Source organism: Buceros rhinoceros, unplaced genomic scaffold, assembly GCF_000710305.1.
Source record: "Buceros rhinoceros silvestris isolate BGI_N320 unplaced genomic scaffold, ASM71030v1 scaffold1414, whole genome shotgun sequence".
NCBI classification, from domain to species: Eukaryota; Metazoa; Chordata; class Aves; order Bucerotiformes; family Bucerotidae; genus Buceros; species Buceros rhinoceros.
The window spans coordinates 208,132-224,827 of NW_010409914.1; the positions used below are offsets into that span (position 1 = coordinate 208,132).

The 16,696-nt window shown below is 36.9% G+C and overlaps 1 protein-coding gene across 1 annotated transcript in view; it reads left to right on the forward strand.

Moving 5' to 3' along the window:
• ROBO1 (roundabout, axon guidance receptor, homolog 1 (Drosophila)) overlaps positions 1 to 13,149 on the forward strand; it is a gene marked incomplete at its 5' end in the record, with an annotated part of 114,032 nt that extends 100,883 nt beyond the window's left edge. Inside the window, 5 exons of the mRNA XM_010135390.1 lie at positions 1,459 to 1,611; positions 9,295 to 9,603; positions 10,903 to 11,102; positions 11,696 to 11,719; positions 13,128 to 13,149. Coding sequence (XP_010133692.1) covers positions 1,459 to 1,611; positions 9,295 to 9,603; positions 10,903 to 11,102; positions 11,696 to 11,710 — 677 coding nt within the window. The remainder of the gene's footprint in view (positions 1 to 1,458; positions 1,612 to 9,294; positions 9,604 to 10,902; positions 11,103 to 11,695; positions 11,720 to 13,127) is intronic.
• Between the last annotated feature and the right edge of the window lie 3,547 nt (positions 13,150 to 16,696).

Sequence of the window (16,696 nt, forward strand, 5' to 3'; positions counted from 1 at the left end):
TGTTCTTACAACATTTAGAAATGCAGGGGGGAGGGTCAATTTAGTGGAAGAGTAAGAAAAGGAGTTTTGGTGAAACAGTTCAAATATATTGCTGCTTTACATTATTTTCCATTAGTTCCTGATTTTTTGATGTCATTGATTACTGCCAAACGTCAACCCTGCTGGGTGATTTGCACCCAGATCTGCATGAGAAAAAAAATACATTATTGAGATAAACTGGGTTTGTTTGGTTTCGTAATTTGACAGCTGTTATTAGTTGCAGTTTAGATTATGGATTATGCATATGCAGCATGGCCTTGTGCTTATGTTACTTCTCTTTTTTGTCATGAATCACCACTGGACATATGAAATATGATATTTGAAATATTTGAAGTTGTGCAACATACTGGTTACTAGTAACACTGGATATATACATTTAATCAGTAACCTGACTAGGCCCAGTGGATATTGTTATAGTTCACCTAAGAAAAAAGAATACAGCAGAGTGGGATGCAGGTTTCAAGCAGATCTATGAGTGTTTTGCCAGTCAATCTTATTAAACTGCCAGACCTGGAAAAGAGGTACTCTGTTACAACTGTGTCCACGCTGATTCCACAGATTTGCAACCTTCCTCCCATTTCTGATATCCTCTCCCAGTTAACAGTCTTTTGTTCCATTTCAACACAGCTGTTCATCATGTAGAGTGAGAGGGGATGTAATTTAGTAATTCTGGATGAAATCCTGGCCCACTGAAGTAGGTGGCAAAACTCCCATTCATTCATACCCATGGGCCAGGATTTTATCCATTTTATACATATAAATATGTGTGTCTATGTGTGTATAAACTTACATATTTGGAAAAGGTCTTTTTACACCCCATTACTATTACAGGTAAATAATTTTACAACAGTCAAGTTCATCTTATGAAGTGATTTTTATGTATTGATATTACCCACACCTGACTACACGTCCTAAAAAAATGTGACAAATCTTACCTATGAGTAAGCTGTGGTAAAATGCCATTCATACATCCCCAATGTGTTCATGATAATACACTCAAAGCAGTGGAGGGGTTATCTGAACCTGAGACCTGCTGGTAACTTGCTTTGCTTGTGGCATGAGTGACCTCACACTGCCCAAGCAAGGGAAGGTGAAAGTCATCTTGCAAGTGAAGTGTTTTGCTGTTTCCAGAACCTCGCTGGGTGGGAAGCCTGTTTGGGCTTGCCTGCTGATGGAATTCACATTCCTGTGGCAGGAGCTACCAGCTACCAAGCAGTTGGATGACTTCTGTGCAGCTAAGCCAACCTGCTGACTGATAGGATAGCAGATGCTTTGATTTAGTTTACAGTTTGCTCTAAAACTGAATACAGGAAGGATGAGAGTTTTATTCGTGTTCGACAGTGTATTTTCAGGTGTTGTATGAAACATCTTATTTTAGATAAGGAGAGATAATAGCTACTGTTCTGTAACAATTTCCAGGCCGTAGACATTTTCATGCATCACACTGTCCTAGACCCACCAGCCCTGTATCTACCGACAGCAACATGAGTGCTGTTGTAATACAGAAGGTCCGACCTGCCAAAAAGCAAAAACACCAGCCAGGACATCTGCGCAGAGAAGTCTACACAGATGGTGAGTCCACTGAAACGGGTGAAAACGTCAGCGAACCTTTCGAAACATTCATTCAGTGCGTGTGTGTGAAATTTTACCACACAGATAACATTATGTTTCAGAATTCACTGATTTGTATTTCCTGTTGCTAAACACACTGAACAGAGTAATCATTTTAAGTGCCAGAGTTCCTTAATACTGTACATTGATGCTTCCACTCCAGAGCCTTGCACCTGTTTTCTATAGTGTGCTAATCGGCTAATTACTGTCATTATTTAAGAACCCAGATAGCACAAATAGTAGTCATTGAGAATAATGTGTGGTTAGGATTAAAATCTTCATTCACATGACTGACTATTAAAACCTTCAGAATATATCTTTTGCTGAAAAAAAGAATTACCATTGAATTGGTGGACAAGACACATTAATGAATTTTTAATCCTGACCACAGCATTGTTGCAAGCGGTTGCTTTGTGAGTAAAAGCAAAATCTAATCATCTCCTCTCATGCCTTCACACACAATATCAACTCTTGCTGAAAAGGTAGTGCTTGTATTCTCTGGGGAGTGTAGGAGGATAATGCAAACATTGTGATGTTGTCTAGAGAGAGCCTTTAATGAAAATGCCTCAGGTGTGCAGCTTTTATTAAAGCACTACCTTCCAGTTTAAAAAAAACAACCGAAGGGCTTTGTTGGAAATTCATGTAAGATAAATTCTCCAAGACTTAACCGATCTTGTCAAGTTTGTTGAATTTGCTTATGGGGGTGGGGGCATGGGGAGAGCAGGAAAGAAAGGCATCGTTCCCCACCTCCTGGTTCTCTGCAACCACAATCTGATTAGGACTTTCATTGCCAGTCTGATTTTTTTTTCAAAGAGGGGCTTTATTTGCCATTATCATATGAAAGCTTAATATTATAGATCCTTATCCAGGGTTACAAGAAGAGAGTTTTGAGCCACTTCTCCCTCCTACCACTTGACAAAAAAGTTTAATACATAGCTCACAGCATGATGAGCAAAAGTAATTTAGCAATGAGTGGTTGACCGTGATATTATCAGTACTTTATTCTGAGTATTTTCTCTCACTTGCATTTATCTGATATTAGGCTGCATTAAATAATGGCATGACACAGTGCACCTGGGCCTCTTGGCTTATGCCCAGGCTCCTTCTGTCAGTGAAACGGAGCTGTTGGAATATTATCTGATTTCAAGATGTTATTACAGTGGTTTTGTGCATGTTTGCTTCTGTGAAAGGACAACACAAGGTGTAAATCCCCAAGGCGTACCAGAACTGTTATGAGACCCTTGTAATGACGGCTTGCAAGATTTTATTCACATTTTATCAGCTTTTATTCTATTGAGGAGAATGCTCTTAACTGAATAGTTGGCTGAGCATCAAACCTTGATGCAGACACAACAGCTAGGACATCAGAAATTAAATCTGGACAGGAGTTTTATGTGGCCATTTTCTTCTAATAAATAAGAAATGGGCCTGTATTTGATGACAGGTTTTTGTGAAAGTAATTATACAAAGTTAAATCATAGAGCAGTATGGTTAGATATTGCAATAGATTTGACAATCGTGATCAATATTTGTTTTGTGTTATATAGCACCTGCTTACTTCAGCATATTTTCTAACTAGGTAAGAACTTCGCTAATCTGTTTAGTGTGCAATACAGCGTGGTCATTCAGGGAACAGCAAATTATGGCTTTAATTTCTGCAGATCTAATAAAACGCAGTTCAAAGGTTGAAGGGCTTGTTTCATTTTGATATTTTTTTAAAATTGTTTTTTTCCTCTCAATCTATTTACATAAGCATCTTTGGAACCTTAGAAGGTTCTAACCATTCATTTTAACAGCCACATCTAGTATATTGTCCCTCTAGAATTAGCTATAAAATAACATCTAATAATTGTTTTCCTTAAGTGGAGAAAAGTGATACAGAGACATGAAAGAAACGTTTAAGCACAACTGACCTTTTCCAGATACACTTAGGTTTTTCTTTTGGCTTGATGTCACACTGCTACTTATCTTTTTTATAAAGCAGTGCCTGATAGATTTTTTTTTTTTCCTCCTAGTGGGTGAACATACGTGTGTTTGTAGTAAAACAATGCACGTATTCTGAATTTAAGCGTTTATTGGTTGCAAGAAGTATTGAATAAATACTAAAAAGAGGGAAATAGATTGCTTCATTACTTTCTTGGCCTTTAAAATGAAATTTATTTAGCATAAAAAGGATTTTCTACTGTTCCCAAATTATCTGAATTAGTATTTGTTAGCAGTTTCATGAAATACCAGTGCCATGAAGAATTTACACAATTAGTTGACAGAAATAATATGTAAATAAATAAAGTCTTTGTGGGAATGGTTGAAAATGCCAAGAGTATTATCAGCAGCAATGTATGTAATTCTTAAAAAATTCTGGTTTTTTTCTTTGTATGGCATGGTTTGTGAAAGACTTTGGAATTTCTGAAAGCACGTTTGTTACTAATGCAGCAGTAAAAGGTCTGCTACTACCCTTTTTTCAATAAAGGAGAGTGCTCTCTGCTGTGCATTGTACAAGTAGTAACATTTTTGTATTTTCTGTTAGCATTCATTCAAATCAGTTTCTGCTTTACGTGGAACAGATTTCAGCTCAGTTGTTTTGTTCCTGGAAAGTCAGCCAGGCAGTGAAATGTTCTCCTTATTGGTTGCTAAAATCTTTGCTCACTAGGTGATAAGGATTAAAATGGATGCATTTTAAATTGCTTTTCATTTGGCATTTTAGGGAGTTAACTACTAAGAGTGCATTACAAGAGCCAACAGATGTATCCTCCTTCTCAGCATTGCCTGACCTACTTACATATTTAAGAAAGAAATTTTTAAAAGAATATTTTGGTGTATTCTAAAATTCTGTATATGAAAGTCTCTTCTGAACAGTCTTGAATTGATTAATAGTTACAAGCCCTGAGAATTGTAAGCATTTAGATAAAAAAGATAAAAATACATTGCCATTGCTTCTATTCAGTAAGTTTTTCAAGAGAAATTATGCCATTGACCGTTAATACAAGATTTTAAATCCTGGTTCTTTTTTAAATCTCTGTGTGTCAAAAGAAAAAAAAACATTTTCACAACTAACTGGTTGAGACTGTAACTGAGTTACTTAGCTGTGTTATCAATAACACGACATTAGGACAGATGAATTTCTCACAAAAGGCAATTGAATATCTGCCAAGTATTTCCTTGAATTTTCACTTTGGAATGTTAAACCATTATGCATGCTGGCATCGTTTGTACTTTTGTCTCCCTCTGCCTGTGCAGTACAAAAAAACCTACACAGCACAAATTTCAGCAAGGTAAAAAGTAAGTAGGAATGCAAATCTTACCTCTGGTAAAACCTAGCTTGTTAGTGAATGATAATAATTTTCAGGTACTTGTCCTTACCTCCGATTCTATTGTGAGATATTTTGTAAACGTTGATACTGAGGGAGGTTTTTGTGTAGTGAAAAATGTTTTGATAGAAGTGTTATGTTGATGTACGTACAGCCAAAAAAAACCTTACAGCCCAACAACCCACAGCTTATATACATCACGTTGGGTTCTGCTGCATCTATTTATTCATCCAATTATTGTTTAAAATTTGAGCCATGTTTCTTGAAAGATAAAGCATGGAAATAACTTCAGTACATGAATAATAGTAGCTGAGGTTATCCTGTGTCTAGGAATGTTAAATGATCTCAGAGCTTTACTAAGTCAGGAACAATCTTCAGTTTTGCATGCCTGCATAAATATGCAAGAGGGAAAAAAATTCACTATGTATCTTCTCCAATATTGCATCAAATCTATAATTGCTGTTTTCTGCCAGGTATGACTGTAGAAATCTACAGCCCGATACAGTTTAAAAGAGAGTTGCCTAACAAGGCCTACTTCCTCATTTGTTGCTGCTTACAATTCATCTTTCTGTGCTTATTTGTGGTTTCTCCACCTCAGTGCCAAACTAACTTAACAAATTAGTTGCTCCCCACTCATGTTTTGCTTATCCCATGATTCCAGTATATGTCCTCCTTTAGAAAATTATCATCGCTCCTTTTGAAAGACATGTATGGACGGTTTCCCCCATCGACTGTGCTATGAAATGGCAACTATTAATTGCTTGAGTTACATGGGAAGCAGTACAGCAGTAATACATAGACATGAACAAAACATGTGAGCATAGCTGACCCTTAACAAATACTTCTGAGTTCTTTGTATTGGTTTGATGTTGCTTTGTGGTTTATTTTTTATTCCTTACAATGGAAGCTTCCATTTTGCTTTTAGTAAGAAGTGTGCCAGCTTGTACTCAAGGAGGCAGATTGAATCTGGATTTTCTCTTTGATCTGAACTGTTAAAATAAATACCACAGGGATGTAATAGTGTTGACCTCTGAAAAGTTGGGTTTTTTCTGTAAAGGATTCTTCTCAGTGAGGAGTACTGTGTCATAATGAAGATTTTTATAGTTTCCCTGCAGGTTGCAAAAATGTTCTCGAAAGAGAATATCACTTTTCTTTAGTTATTACTGTACTATAGAGCTACTGCTGTTTTTATGGAACTTTTTATATCAATGCACCTTTCTTCTCCATAGTTGAGATTTAACACCACTCTGTTCATTGTCCTATGTAGCTGGATAGAATTCTTGAATAAAGTAGTTTGTTCCAAGTTATATTTCATAGGCTGCAGGAAAGATGCTGTCCTTTCCTTTGGTATTCAGCCAGTGCATTGCCATGCCACAACTGTTGGAAACTGGCTCTAGGAGTGACTGAAAAGGCTGATGTTAAGTAACTACACTCCCTGTACATCAGCAGGCTCAACACAGGGTGTTCAGTGCTCTGATAACTTAATAGAGACAGTGAGCGGGAAATGAGAAACCCAAGCATGAACAGCCGTGGTTCCAGAAGGCTACACTTCTGAGACTGAGTGTCTTCATCCACTTCTCATTCAGTATGTCCTTTTTGGAGAGAAGACGTGGTGAGAAAGATGTTTTCCTCAGAAAGGAAAATACTGTTTGAATCTCCACAGGCTAATGCAGAGTATATCTTGCTTTTTAAATCTTGACCAAGTTCTATAATCACTAAAAGAGTTCTGCAAAGGTGGGAACCATCACCATCTCCAGCTTTGCATTTGAAGAACACTTCCTGTCCTTGACAAGCTTTGGTCTGGATCTGACACAGTCTGTTGCAGTAGACTTTCAAGGAACATATCACACAAAACTCTGAGGTCTTGGACAGGCTTCATATGATTTTTCACCTAGTTGTTGAATTGTAAGAGGTTATATACTTTTTTCAGAACAACATTTTTTGGAGCAGGTAGTGACACTTAAGACCACATTGCTATGGAGCCTTGTGATTCAAATATCCAAACTTGCAGGCACATATTGGTGTAAGCATCCACAGGGCTGGGCAGCACAGTAAAAGTGGTTTGGTTTGCTCTTTAGTGGTTGCAGCTCACAGGGCATTTTTAGAGCTAGTTTGAATGCTACTCCCATGTCTGGAATTACAGAGTTCTGTTGCAAAGGTTTTATAGTGGACAGAGGTTACCTCTGTAAACCATGTTTGAATAGTTATGGATAACAAAGGAATGCAATATAAGTGATTCTGTGCTTTCTTGCCAAAAACTGTTTTACTTCATATCTTACTGAATCCTACTGAATTTTACAGTTTTGGTTCCATTTAGTCCATTGCCCACAGATCTGCCTTTCTTCTTACTTCATTGTTTCCCACACTATAAATAAAAATATTTTGATTCAGCCACTAAGTATCTCCAAGATTCTAGCTAATTTACATTATGGCTTCTCAAGTTTTGGAAATGACAGTGCTTTTTCTTAACAGGTATCTGTTAACGGTGAGTGTTAAGTAGAAATTTAAAATTAAATCTCGGTAATCAACTGTTTACCTTTAGCTACTCTCTAAAACTGGTGTTACCTAAACCACCAGAGTTTGAAAAACAAACTACCCTACGCAAATTGCAAGGAATATAAGGCCAGTTGTCCAACTTAGCTATAAGGAGCAGAAGGAAAGAAATTTCTGCATTTCTTAAATGGTTTTGGTCCCTTATTCAAGTCATAAATCATGGTGAAACAAGGAGCATTTTCTTGGTTGCTTGAGGCTTTTTTTTTTTTTTGGTGTTTTTTACCAAGACAGTGGAGCAGCAAGAATGGTATTACAGATCTCATTTATATGAAGTACGTCAAACCTTAGGAATTGCAGTTCATGACATCTTTCTTCCTCATGATCCCAGTCCAGACAACAGATTAATTTTCCAGTCTTTCTTTAAACAGGTCAAGAGCAATTCCAAGTTACAGCACCAGTTTAACGTGGAAGATGGTGCCCAATAAGCATGCACAGAGCACTGAATTCTGCATTGCTCCACCTTTCCACAGGGCTAGGTCAAGTCACTTGAGCTTTGTGTCATTGGAAAACCACTCAAAAATCTCTAGCATCTGCCATATCTGATTTTTTTATCTATATATATGTTAGATGCCTATTTTTTCCTTATTCGGGAGTACTACCTTTATTCTTGGCCTTATTTAGTTAATTTTCAGTTGAAATGTTCTCTTGGATAGACTGTGAATTAGCTGTATATATAGTGATCGTGTTTGAAAAACACAGCTGCTCCAAGATTTTTGTGAAAGTAGAAAGAATGAATGAATGCACACCATTATAAAATGCTGAAGTTACATTTTTCAGTAGTGCTGTTACTTTTTTTTAGCAATCTCACTTGAGAATATTAACCTCAGAAACATCTTTCACATTTTAACCTGTTTGTCTCTTATATGCATGTGATTTTTTCCTAGAGCTTTGTTGTGAACCCCTTTTTTATTGTTGCTTACTTGTCTGACACTTAAATTTTTTTCCTTCACATTTTATATTCCACAGAGCGCTATTGTATCCTGATGTACAGTTTACACATTCTAGTTGTAAGTCTTAGTGCAGGAATAGAAGAATTTAACTAAATAAAATATATGTGTGCCTTAAAATACTATCCTAAAATATACAGGATTTTAGAACCCCAATGCTGTGCTAATTTAAGGAGACAAATTCAAAAATCTTGTGTCTTTTTTTCTTTTTTCGTTCTTCCTGATAGCATATCAGTTCATTCATTGAGTGTGGATTTTTTTATGTCATTACATAACCACAGACATCAGGGATATGAATGTTAGATTAACCTAGTATATTGAAAGAAAAATGCAATAATTAATACAATTTATCCTTACATATACCAGCACTGCATGCGATACAGATTCTTACATCCCAACCAACTTGCTTTAATGCTCAGTACACTGAAGACCTTGAGCAACTGTAGTACAAGATGCTGTGCTGTTGAATGGGCTTAGCAACAGCTATAAATATTAACAAAGATATGTTAATATCTTTAACTCTGTGTTGATATCCATAACTGATATGTTAATATCCAAGTGCCCAAAGTTTATTACAGCTTTTTGTTATGATTTTAAGAAAATACTGTGTTTTGAAAATGCAGTGAGAGGTCTTCACTTTGCATGTTTAAAGCTCAAGCTTTGGAAAAATGCCCATCGGCGGTTGCAACAGTAACATAATTCTTCTTGGGGTGGAGAGAAGGGCAGACAGAGGGCTAAAAGTAAATAGGGCATCTGTTTCTTCAAGTTAAATATTATTTCTTCATTTCACTATTTTTTTATGTCATCATAATTATTATTCTTTTTCAACTTTGTAGACTTGCCACCCCCTCCTGTGCCACCTCCAGCTATAAAATCACCAACCTCCCAGTCCAAATCACAGCTGGAGGTGCGGCCAGTCATGTTGCCAAAACTTGCTTCTATAGAAGCAAGGACAGACAGATCTGCAGAAAGGAAAGGAGCGAGCTACAAGGGGAGGGAAGGGTTGGATGGGAGACAGCATTCAGACATGCGGACAAATTCAGGAGAGCGGAGAGAATCCCAGGAACAGCAGAACGATGGGAAACTGCGAGGAAATAAAGCACCAAAACGAGAAGGCGCACCAGCAAAAACTCATCTTCTTCAAGGTTATTTTGCATGCTTTGGGTTTACTGAACTATTGGGTTTGACCACAGGTAACAGACCAGCTCATTCCAGGTCTTTCACACTGCTGCTGTGAGTGAAGTTAGATCTGCTAAATTGTCACTGTGTATTGTAATTCTACAGTGCTAATATAGGCCATGTTGCAGGTTCTCGTTAGGGTAAAATGGAAGTAAAAGCTTATGAAAAACATAGATTGCTATCTTGCTTTCCTTATATCCGTCACGTGTTAAAACTAACTCTGAGGAAGCCCAAACAAAAATACTCCTCAGGAGTTGTAAGGATCAGTGTCCTTGCCCCTACCATACATTTATAGTCCAGTTATATTAAGTCTATCTAATTATTATCTAATTTGTAAGGGAAGTGAGTGAAGTCAGATAGTAGATCCGTAAGTGAGGTATTTAACTTTTCTACCAAGTAATTGGCACTTGGAACATTTTTGCCTATTTGTGAAAGAGAAAAGGGCCAGAATGGTCCTGTTTAAAAAATAAGAAAGCCATAGTAGTGATGCGTTAGTTTTAAAGAGTAACTAACATGGCTTTATTAGAATCAGAGCTGATCGATGTAATCTAACGTATGGAAGTTGGTAAGATTAGTAATTAGTGGAACATGAGTAATGGAATTTAACAAGTGTTCACTAAGACTTTCAATACAGATTCATACAAATGCTGAGTACTTTCTTCCTACAGAAATCGAGAGTCAATATCAGGGTAACTGAGTAGTAAGTTGGTTCAATGGGCACATTAGTAACAGGTTTGTTACAGTGGATAGCTATAGAGAAGAAAAGTTATTACAAGATTACCTTAGAGGACGGTGCTGAAATTTTAAAAGATGCCCACTAATCTTGTTTCAAACTCAAGTCTGAGAAATGAAAGTTCTAATATTTAGATGGAATGAGCTCCTTTTGAGTATCATGCATTTTCATGTCATCATTGAATATCATGTCGTTTCCTCCTACTCAGTCATCTCGAAAATATTCTACAAGGAGCGGAGTTTTTTCTTGATTTTCCTGTAGAACGTAGAGCAGGGATCATAAATTGAGTGAAGTGGACAGTAATCATGAATTAGTTTTTCTGTGGTGACTGTTGCCACAAGAATGCTATAAATATCCTTGAGAAAGCTTCTATAACGCTATTATGGAAGCTGTATTTCACACTCCTGTCAGGCATCACTTTAAACCTACAGAGGATCATAAAAAGTAAAATAAATCAACTGCATGCAGAAACTTTAGGATTGCAGTATCTCTGGACCTGTAAATGTAACAATGTGTATATTTAATTATACAGAGGACATCCTGCCATATTCTAGGCCAACGTTTCCAACATCAAATAATCCTAGAGATCCCAGCTCCTCCAGCTCTATGTCATCAAGAGGATCAGGAGGCAGACAGCGGGCAGATCAAGCAAATATAGGCCGAAGGAATGTTGCAGAAATGCAGGTACTGGGAGCATATGACCAAGGAGAAGAGGAAGAAGAAGAGATGGAGGTAACTGCAGTTGTACTACTGAAATGACTAGAGAAAGGCTTTTTTCTGTGTTTAGACAGATGCCAAGAAAAAACACTTTTAAATCAGAAATATTTCTCTTCAGAAAAATTAGTACATTTCTCTGTCTCTTCACGTTATTACCAATCCAAGAAAATAACCTTTGTTCAAAAACATTAAAAAAAAGTGATATATTACATAGTGTAACTGTGACAGCACTAAAACCCATGGAACAGAACTTGCAGCAGTAGGGTGTTGAAATGTGCACTTTATTTTCACTTTTGAAAGAATATGGATAATGTAAAGATCTAGAGCACCTAAGAACACCTTGACATTGCCTTTCACATTTCTTGACAGTTTGTCATTCTAGACTTTATTAATGTCGTCAACCTTTTTCGTCCTCTTTTTTTCTGTCAAATGATGTTAATTCAATTTAAATCCTGATTGTAGATTGTGTCCAACATGCAGTCATGTTGCAGCACATAATTAATAGTAGTAATAATTATTTAAAGGTAATCAATCTCTAATAAGTATGTGAAATAAATTTTAAATAATAAAATCTAATGTAGCCATTTATGTCCTTTTTTTCAATACAGGAAACAGAAAGCTGAAGACAACATGTACTGTAACAAGCTTTTAAAATCTAATCAGAAAAAAAAAAAATCACTTAAGATGCCTCAAGTCTGATGATGTTTGACGCCAGAAATAACGTTCAGTGCAATCAGAGTGTACAATTTTTCACTTTTCTTCATGCCATCAGAATGCTATTTTTTCTTTTACTCTTTCTTTGTAAATTCTCCTTATTAGGAACGGCTCTCGCCTGTTCCATAATGCTAAGTGCATCACCTTCGCTGTCCAAGAAGGCAGATAAGCTGCTCTTGGTGGTACTTGGGCCAGCTGCTGCTTCAGGATTAGAACAGAAGGGGATTCCAGAGCCTTGGATCCTGAGGTTTCTCCCTAATAATGCAATGCTCAGTACATTGCCAGTACACCAGTGAGCCAGTCGATGTCATTACAAGTCATACAGTATCGATTAAAAAGATCCCCAAAGTGAACATCATGCAGAGCATTCCTTTTATTCTAGGGGTTTCACTGTAGTCTGCAGTTGGTGCAAACACTACCTTGCAATTTCAATACAAGACTGGGTGTCTTGTTTGCTGCCAGTCTCTTACTAACCTTTTGCAGATACAGTTCTACAAATGCAAATAAAATTAATTTGGGATGAGATGGCTCTTGTTGTAAATATGTACTCATTTTAAATCCCCGGTGGTACTTTGATTTGTCTTTTCATTTTCATCATTAAGTACATTCTTATTAAAAATGTCCTTTGGGATAGGCAGGGAGTAAGCCAATATGATTGCTATTTGCCTAATCATGGCATGAGCAAGTGTATCTGAAACTTTTTCTAATTTTCAGCTTCAACAATGCATATGAAAATAACTAGGAAAATCAATGGACATTTTTAATAATGATTGGGTAATATCATTAACTGTTACTGGCCCAAATCTCAGACCTCTACTTGTGTCAATTCACCTTAAAGAAGTGCCACTTAAAGAAGTTTTGTTTGATCTTGGCGATTAATTTTTTTTGTAATGCACTGCTTATCTTTTTTTTTTTTTTGGTTTTAAAAGCACAATCACTAAACTTTGTTTGTAAACCATTGTAACTATTAACCTTCTTTTGTCTTATTGAAAATGTTAAGCATTTGTTTGAGATATTTTTCATCTTTTTGTTAATGCTTTATGTTTGTATTTGGAATATTTGAATGATGACAGACGGTAAAGTAACAAACCTAAATGTGGGCCGTAATCAAAACACTTTACACTTTTCCTGGACTTACAGAAAATTACCGATTTTGCTGTGGCCTCTCTCAACATTGGATTATCATTAAAGCTGAAATAGAGGCATTAGTTGCATTGAATTTGCCAAATGATGTCCTCTGTCTGTAGATTTTATGATCTTTTTTGTAATTATAAAATTTCTTTGTCATTGGTGCTAATGGAAAAATGTGTGTTTGTTTATTGACAGCTATCAGGACTAGCCCCAATGAAAAAAAAAAAAAAGAAAAAAAGTGTTTTGGTGTTTACCGAGGACTGAAATTTTTCATTTAGCTAATTTTTAAAGAAAGGTTCCATAGAAAGGGTGTGGAGTACTAAAGGAACAATCCATGTGATTAATGTTTTCATTATGTTCATGTAAGAAACCTCATATTTTAGCCATAATTTTGCATACTGAGGATCCAATAATCAGAAAAGTAATTTTTGTCACATTATTTATTAAAAATGTTCTCAAATACATTATCTTTCTTGTGTAGTTTCTTGTGTTTCTTGAAACATAATTTTAGGCCAACCCTGATCTTACTTCTGTTCATAAGGCAGAATCTGTTCAACTGAAATCATGCAGTTACAGTTGCATGAGCAAAGTGGGAGAGCTGGATGCAGCCTAAGATTTTACATAATTACAATTGATTGCCTTGAAGATCTGATTTCTGGGTGCTTCATGAACTGTGATAACAAAAACATCTCAGCCTGCCAATTTCCAGAGGGAGCTGATGAAGAAAATCTGTACCAACAAAAGCATTCACCTCAGGGGTGAGATACATTTGTTACAGAGGAAGTAAGATCCAAATATGTGAAGGGAATGGATGTTATGAGTCATCTGTTTGTTGGGTTCTGCACCAGTGCAAGTTTTCTTACCCGCCTGCTGTCCTCCTGCACTGCAGCCATTCTCTGGTCAGCAGAGTCCTGCTGTGGATCACAATCAAGTAGGTGATGGCCCCTTTTCCACTCTTGCATTTTCGTAACACTGTACTCTTACTGATCACTCCATTTTTGCCCTTCCTTATCCTACCCTCATAATCCCATTAAAAAAAAAAAAGCCATCACATTCAATAAAATGCTACTGTATCTTTTATTCAGCAGAACCTTTTAGCTTCTTGTCTTTTTGATGCCATACTTTTTCATTCCCAAGAGCTTTAAACAGTTCAGAGCCAGATCCTGAGGTGCTGCAGTGTCCTACACCACCAAGTATCTTGCCATGGAAGAGTGCTAGAGCCTTGACAACTTAAATTGACTGTAAGCCTCAAGTTTTTTGTGGGATTTTTTTGGTTTTGGTTGGTTTGGTTGGGGGTTTTTTGGTTGGTTGGTTTTTTTGTAATTGTAGCTTTTAAGCAGGTGTTAAGATTGTAGAGTAAGTTAAATACGTTACTTTTCTATGTTGGTTGGGGTGGGGGTTTTCAGTGTCTTCAGCCCTCGTGCCTGAGTTGAGACTGCTCTCTGGTAGAGCCACCAGCATAATCCAGGTAGGAGCCGTAGACGAGACTGTGTCACGGAAGACATCCATCTGGCCTGCACCTTTCCCTTTGGAGGAGGCAGGAGAGGTAGATTTGATGGCACAGACTGTTTCAATAGCTGATTGTCTTGCCTGGCACTGGGAACGGTCTCATGGTTTGGGAGCAAGCCATTGCCATACCAGGGAGTGGGGAACGACGTGGAGCTTGAGGCAGGGTCCCTGTGTGTGTCAGCTGCTTAGCACAAAAGCTGAAGCCACTGCCAGAGGTGTAGTGGTGCATCGCAAAACTGGGATCTGTTTGCAGCTGTAGTGTTTAGAGCTCTGTTAAGCATGTACCTGGCCAAAACCACTGGTGCTGCATCGTCCTTTACTGGCGCAGTGATATACCAGAAACCATGTATCGGATCCCCAGCTGATGTCCATGTCCATCTGCATAACTTCAGTAGAAGTCAGACTCCAGCTGTTCTGACCGCAAACAGTGGTAAATCTTGTGGCAAGTGGGAAATCTTGCCTGCTGAGCTTTTTTATTAAGAGGTGTTATAAATTTGGTTGATGGTGTTCCCAAAGAAGTTATTTGGTTTGTTTTGTGATTTCATTCACTTGTGATTAGCAGTATCTTGAGACAGTGCATCGCGGAGTTGTCACAGAGTTCTTGCACCCACGCTGGGTCCTCAGCGCATTGTGGTCTTACCAAAAACACTGTAATGAAGATAAAATGTGTGCTGAATTATATGATGGATGTTCAAGTTTGACTTTTCTTGTCGTATGCTCTGTGAAATCCTGTATGAGTTACTGTTAAATTTTACTTAAAATAATGCTTGTTGGGATACTATGAAAGATGTCTAGAAAAATCAGAATTATGAAATTTTAGAAAATGCCTCACACATGTTTTAGCACTATATATCAGTTTATTTTCCAAAGATTACATAAGTTGAAGCATCAATGACAAAGTGGTTTTATTTTAGGGCAATACAAACATACTCCTGTATTTGCACAAATGATCAGCTGTAACTGACCACAAAACCTGAAAGATATAATTTGTTTCAGCTCCTGCAAATAGATTTGACCACCTGTGTACTACCTTATTTCCTATGTTCCAGAACGAGATATTTGTTAAAATACCAACCTAGTTAATATATTGTTTTAGTTATTCTGCAAATTTTACACAAGGTGTGGCTTTTAACATTTTCTACTTTGGTTTTCCATAAGCTATTATCTTTCTTGAATAAACTTCAGGAAGAAAGAACTTCAGTGGGAAAAATACAAGATATGCCCTCAGCAATTCTGCAGTATACTTTTTCAAAAGTTAATCTCCAGCCTCTTTATTCACAGCTCCTAAAAGTTTGGGGTTTTTTTACCGTCAGCAACAGAACTATCAAAACCTAAAATTACTATATTCCTTAAATGAAGCTTTCAAATTAATTAAAGGATCTACTTGAAAGTGGTGAAAAAAATTTTATACCGTGTTTTTTCTTATTTTACAGATGAAAATTCTTTGCAAATCAAAGTCCTGCCTATATATGAGAGAAGCATAATAGTATGTTTGGTGTGTACGCAGGAAGATACTGGTTATCAGCTAATGCAGCTTTTCGTGTGTATAAGTTTTGTATTTGCTGAGATTGAGGTTGGGAACTAAGAGTCTGTTCCTTGCACTCTTCTGAAAGGCAAACATGTTTATGGATGTTTGAGGTTTACCCACATATGAGTAACTCCCAGTGCTGCCATGGATGTCATCTTCACTGAACACAGCCTTCAACATCTTCATTTTTTTATCGAACTAACTGAAAATTTCAGAATAGAAATCATGACATGAATCTTTAAAATTGACAACTCTGGGTATCAGTGTGAACAATTTATACGTTTGATTTTCTTTGCTTTTCTTTTTTTATTGTATATGGTAATTTTTTAGTTATCTATAAATAGGTTCTTCACAAAACTGCTATTTTGCTGTCTATGACAGTGAAATGTTTGAAGATAAGGAACATTATTTCTTAAACTATTATTTTCTTTTTATCAAGCCACTGAATTGTGACTCTTTATCAAGCCACAGTCAGAGATTTGAGATGACACTGTGGAAATGAGGATCCTTTTATCACTATTTTGAGGATGGGAAAAAATTCCGTCCTATGCAGAAAGAGGAAAAGGAATTGGTAAAACTGGAATCCAGTGTCTATGAAAGCCATAAAGCAGGAACGCAGACTGGAGAAGAGGAATCAAAGGATATAAAGAGAAAAAAAAAAACCTGAGGAGCTGAAGAACCCAAGTCTCATTGAAGCTTGTCACCGGTTTGGCTGAGGCAGGGCCAA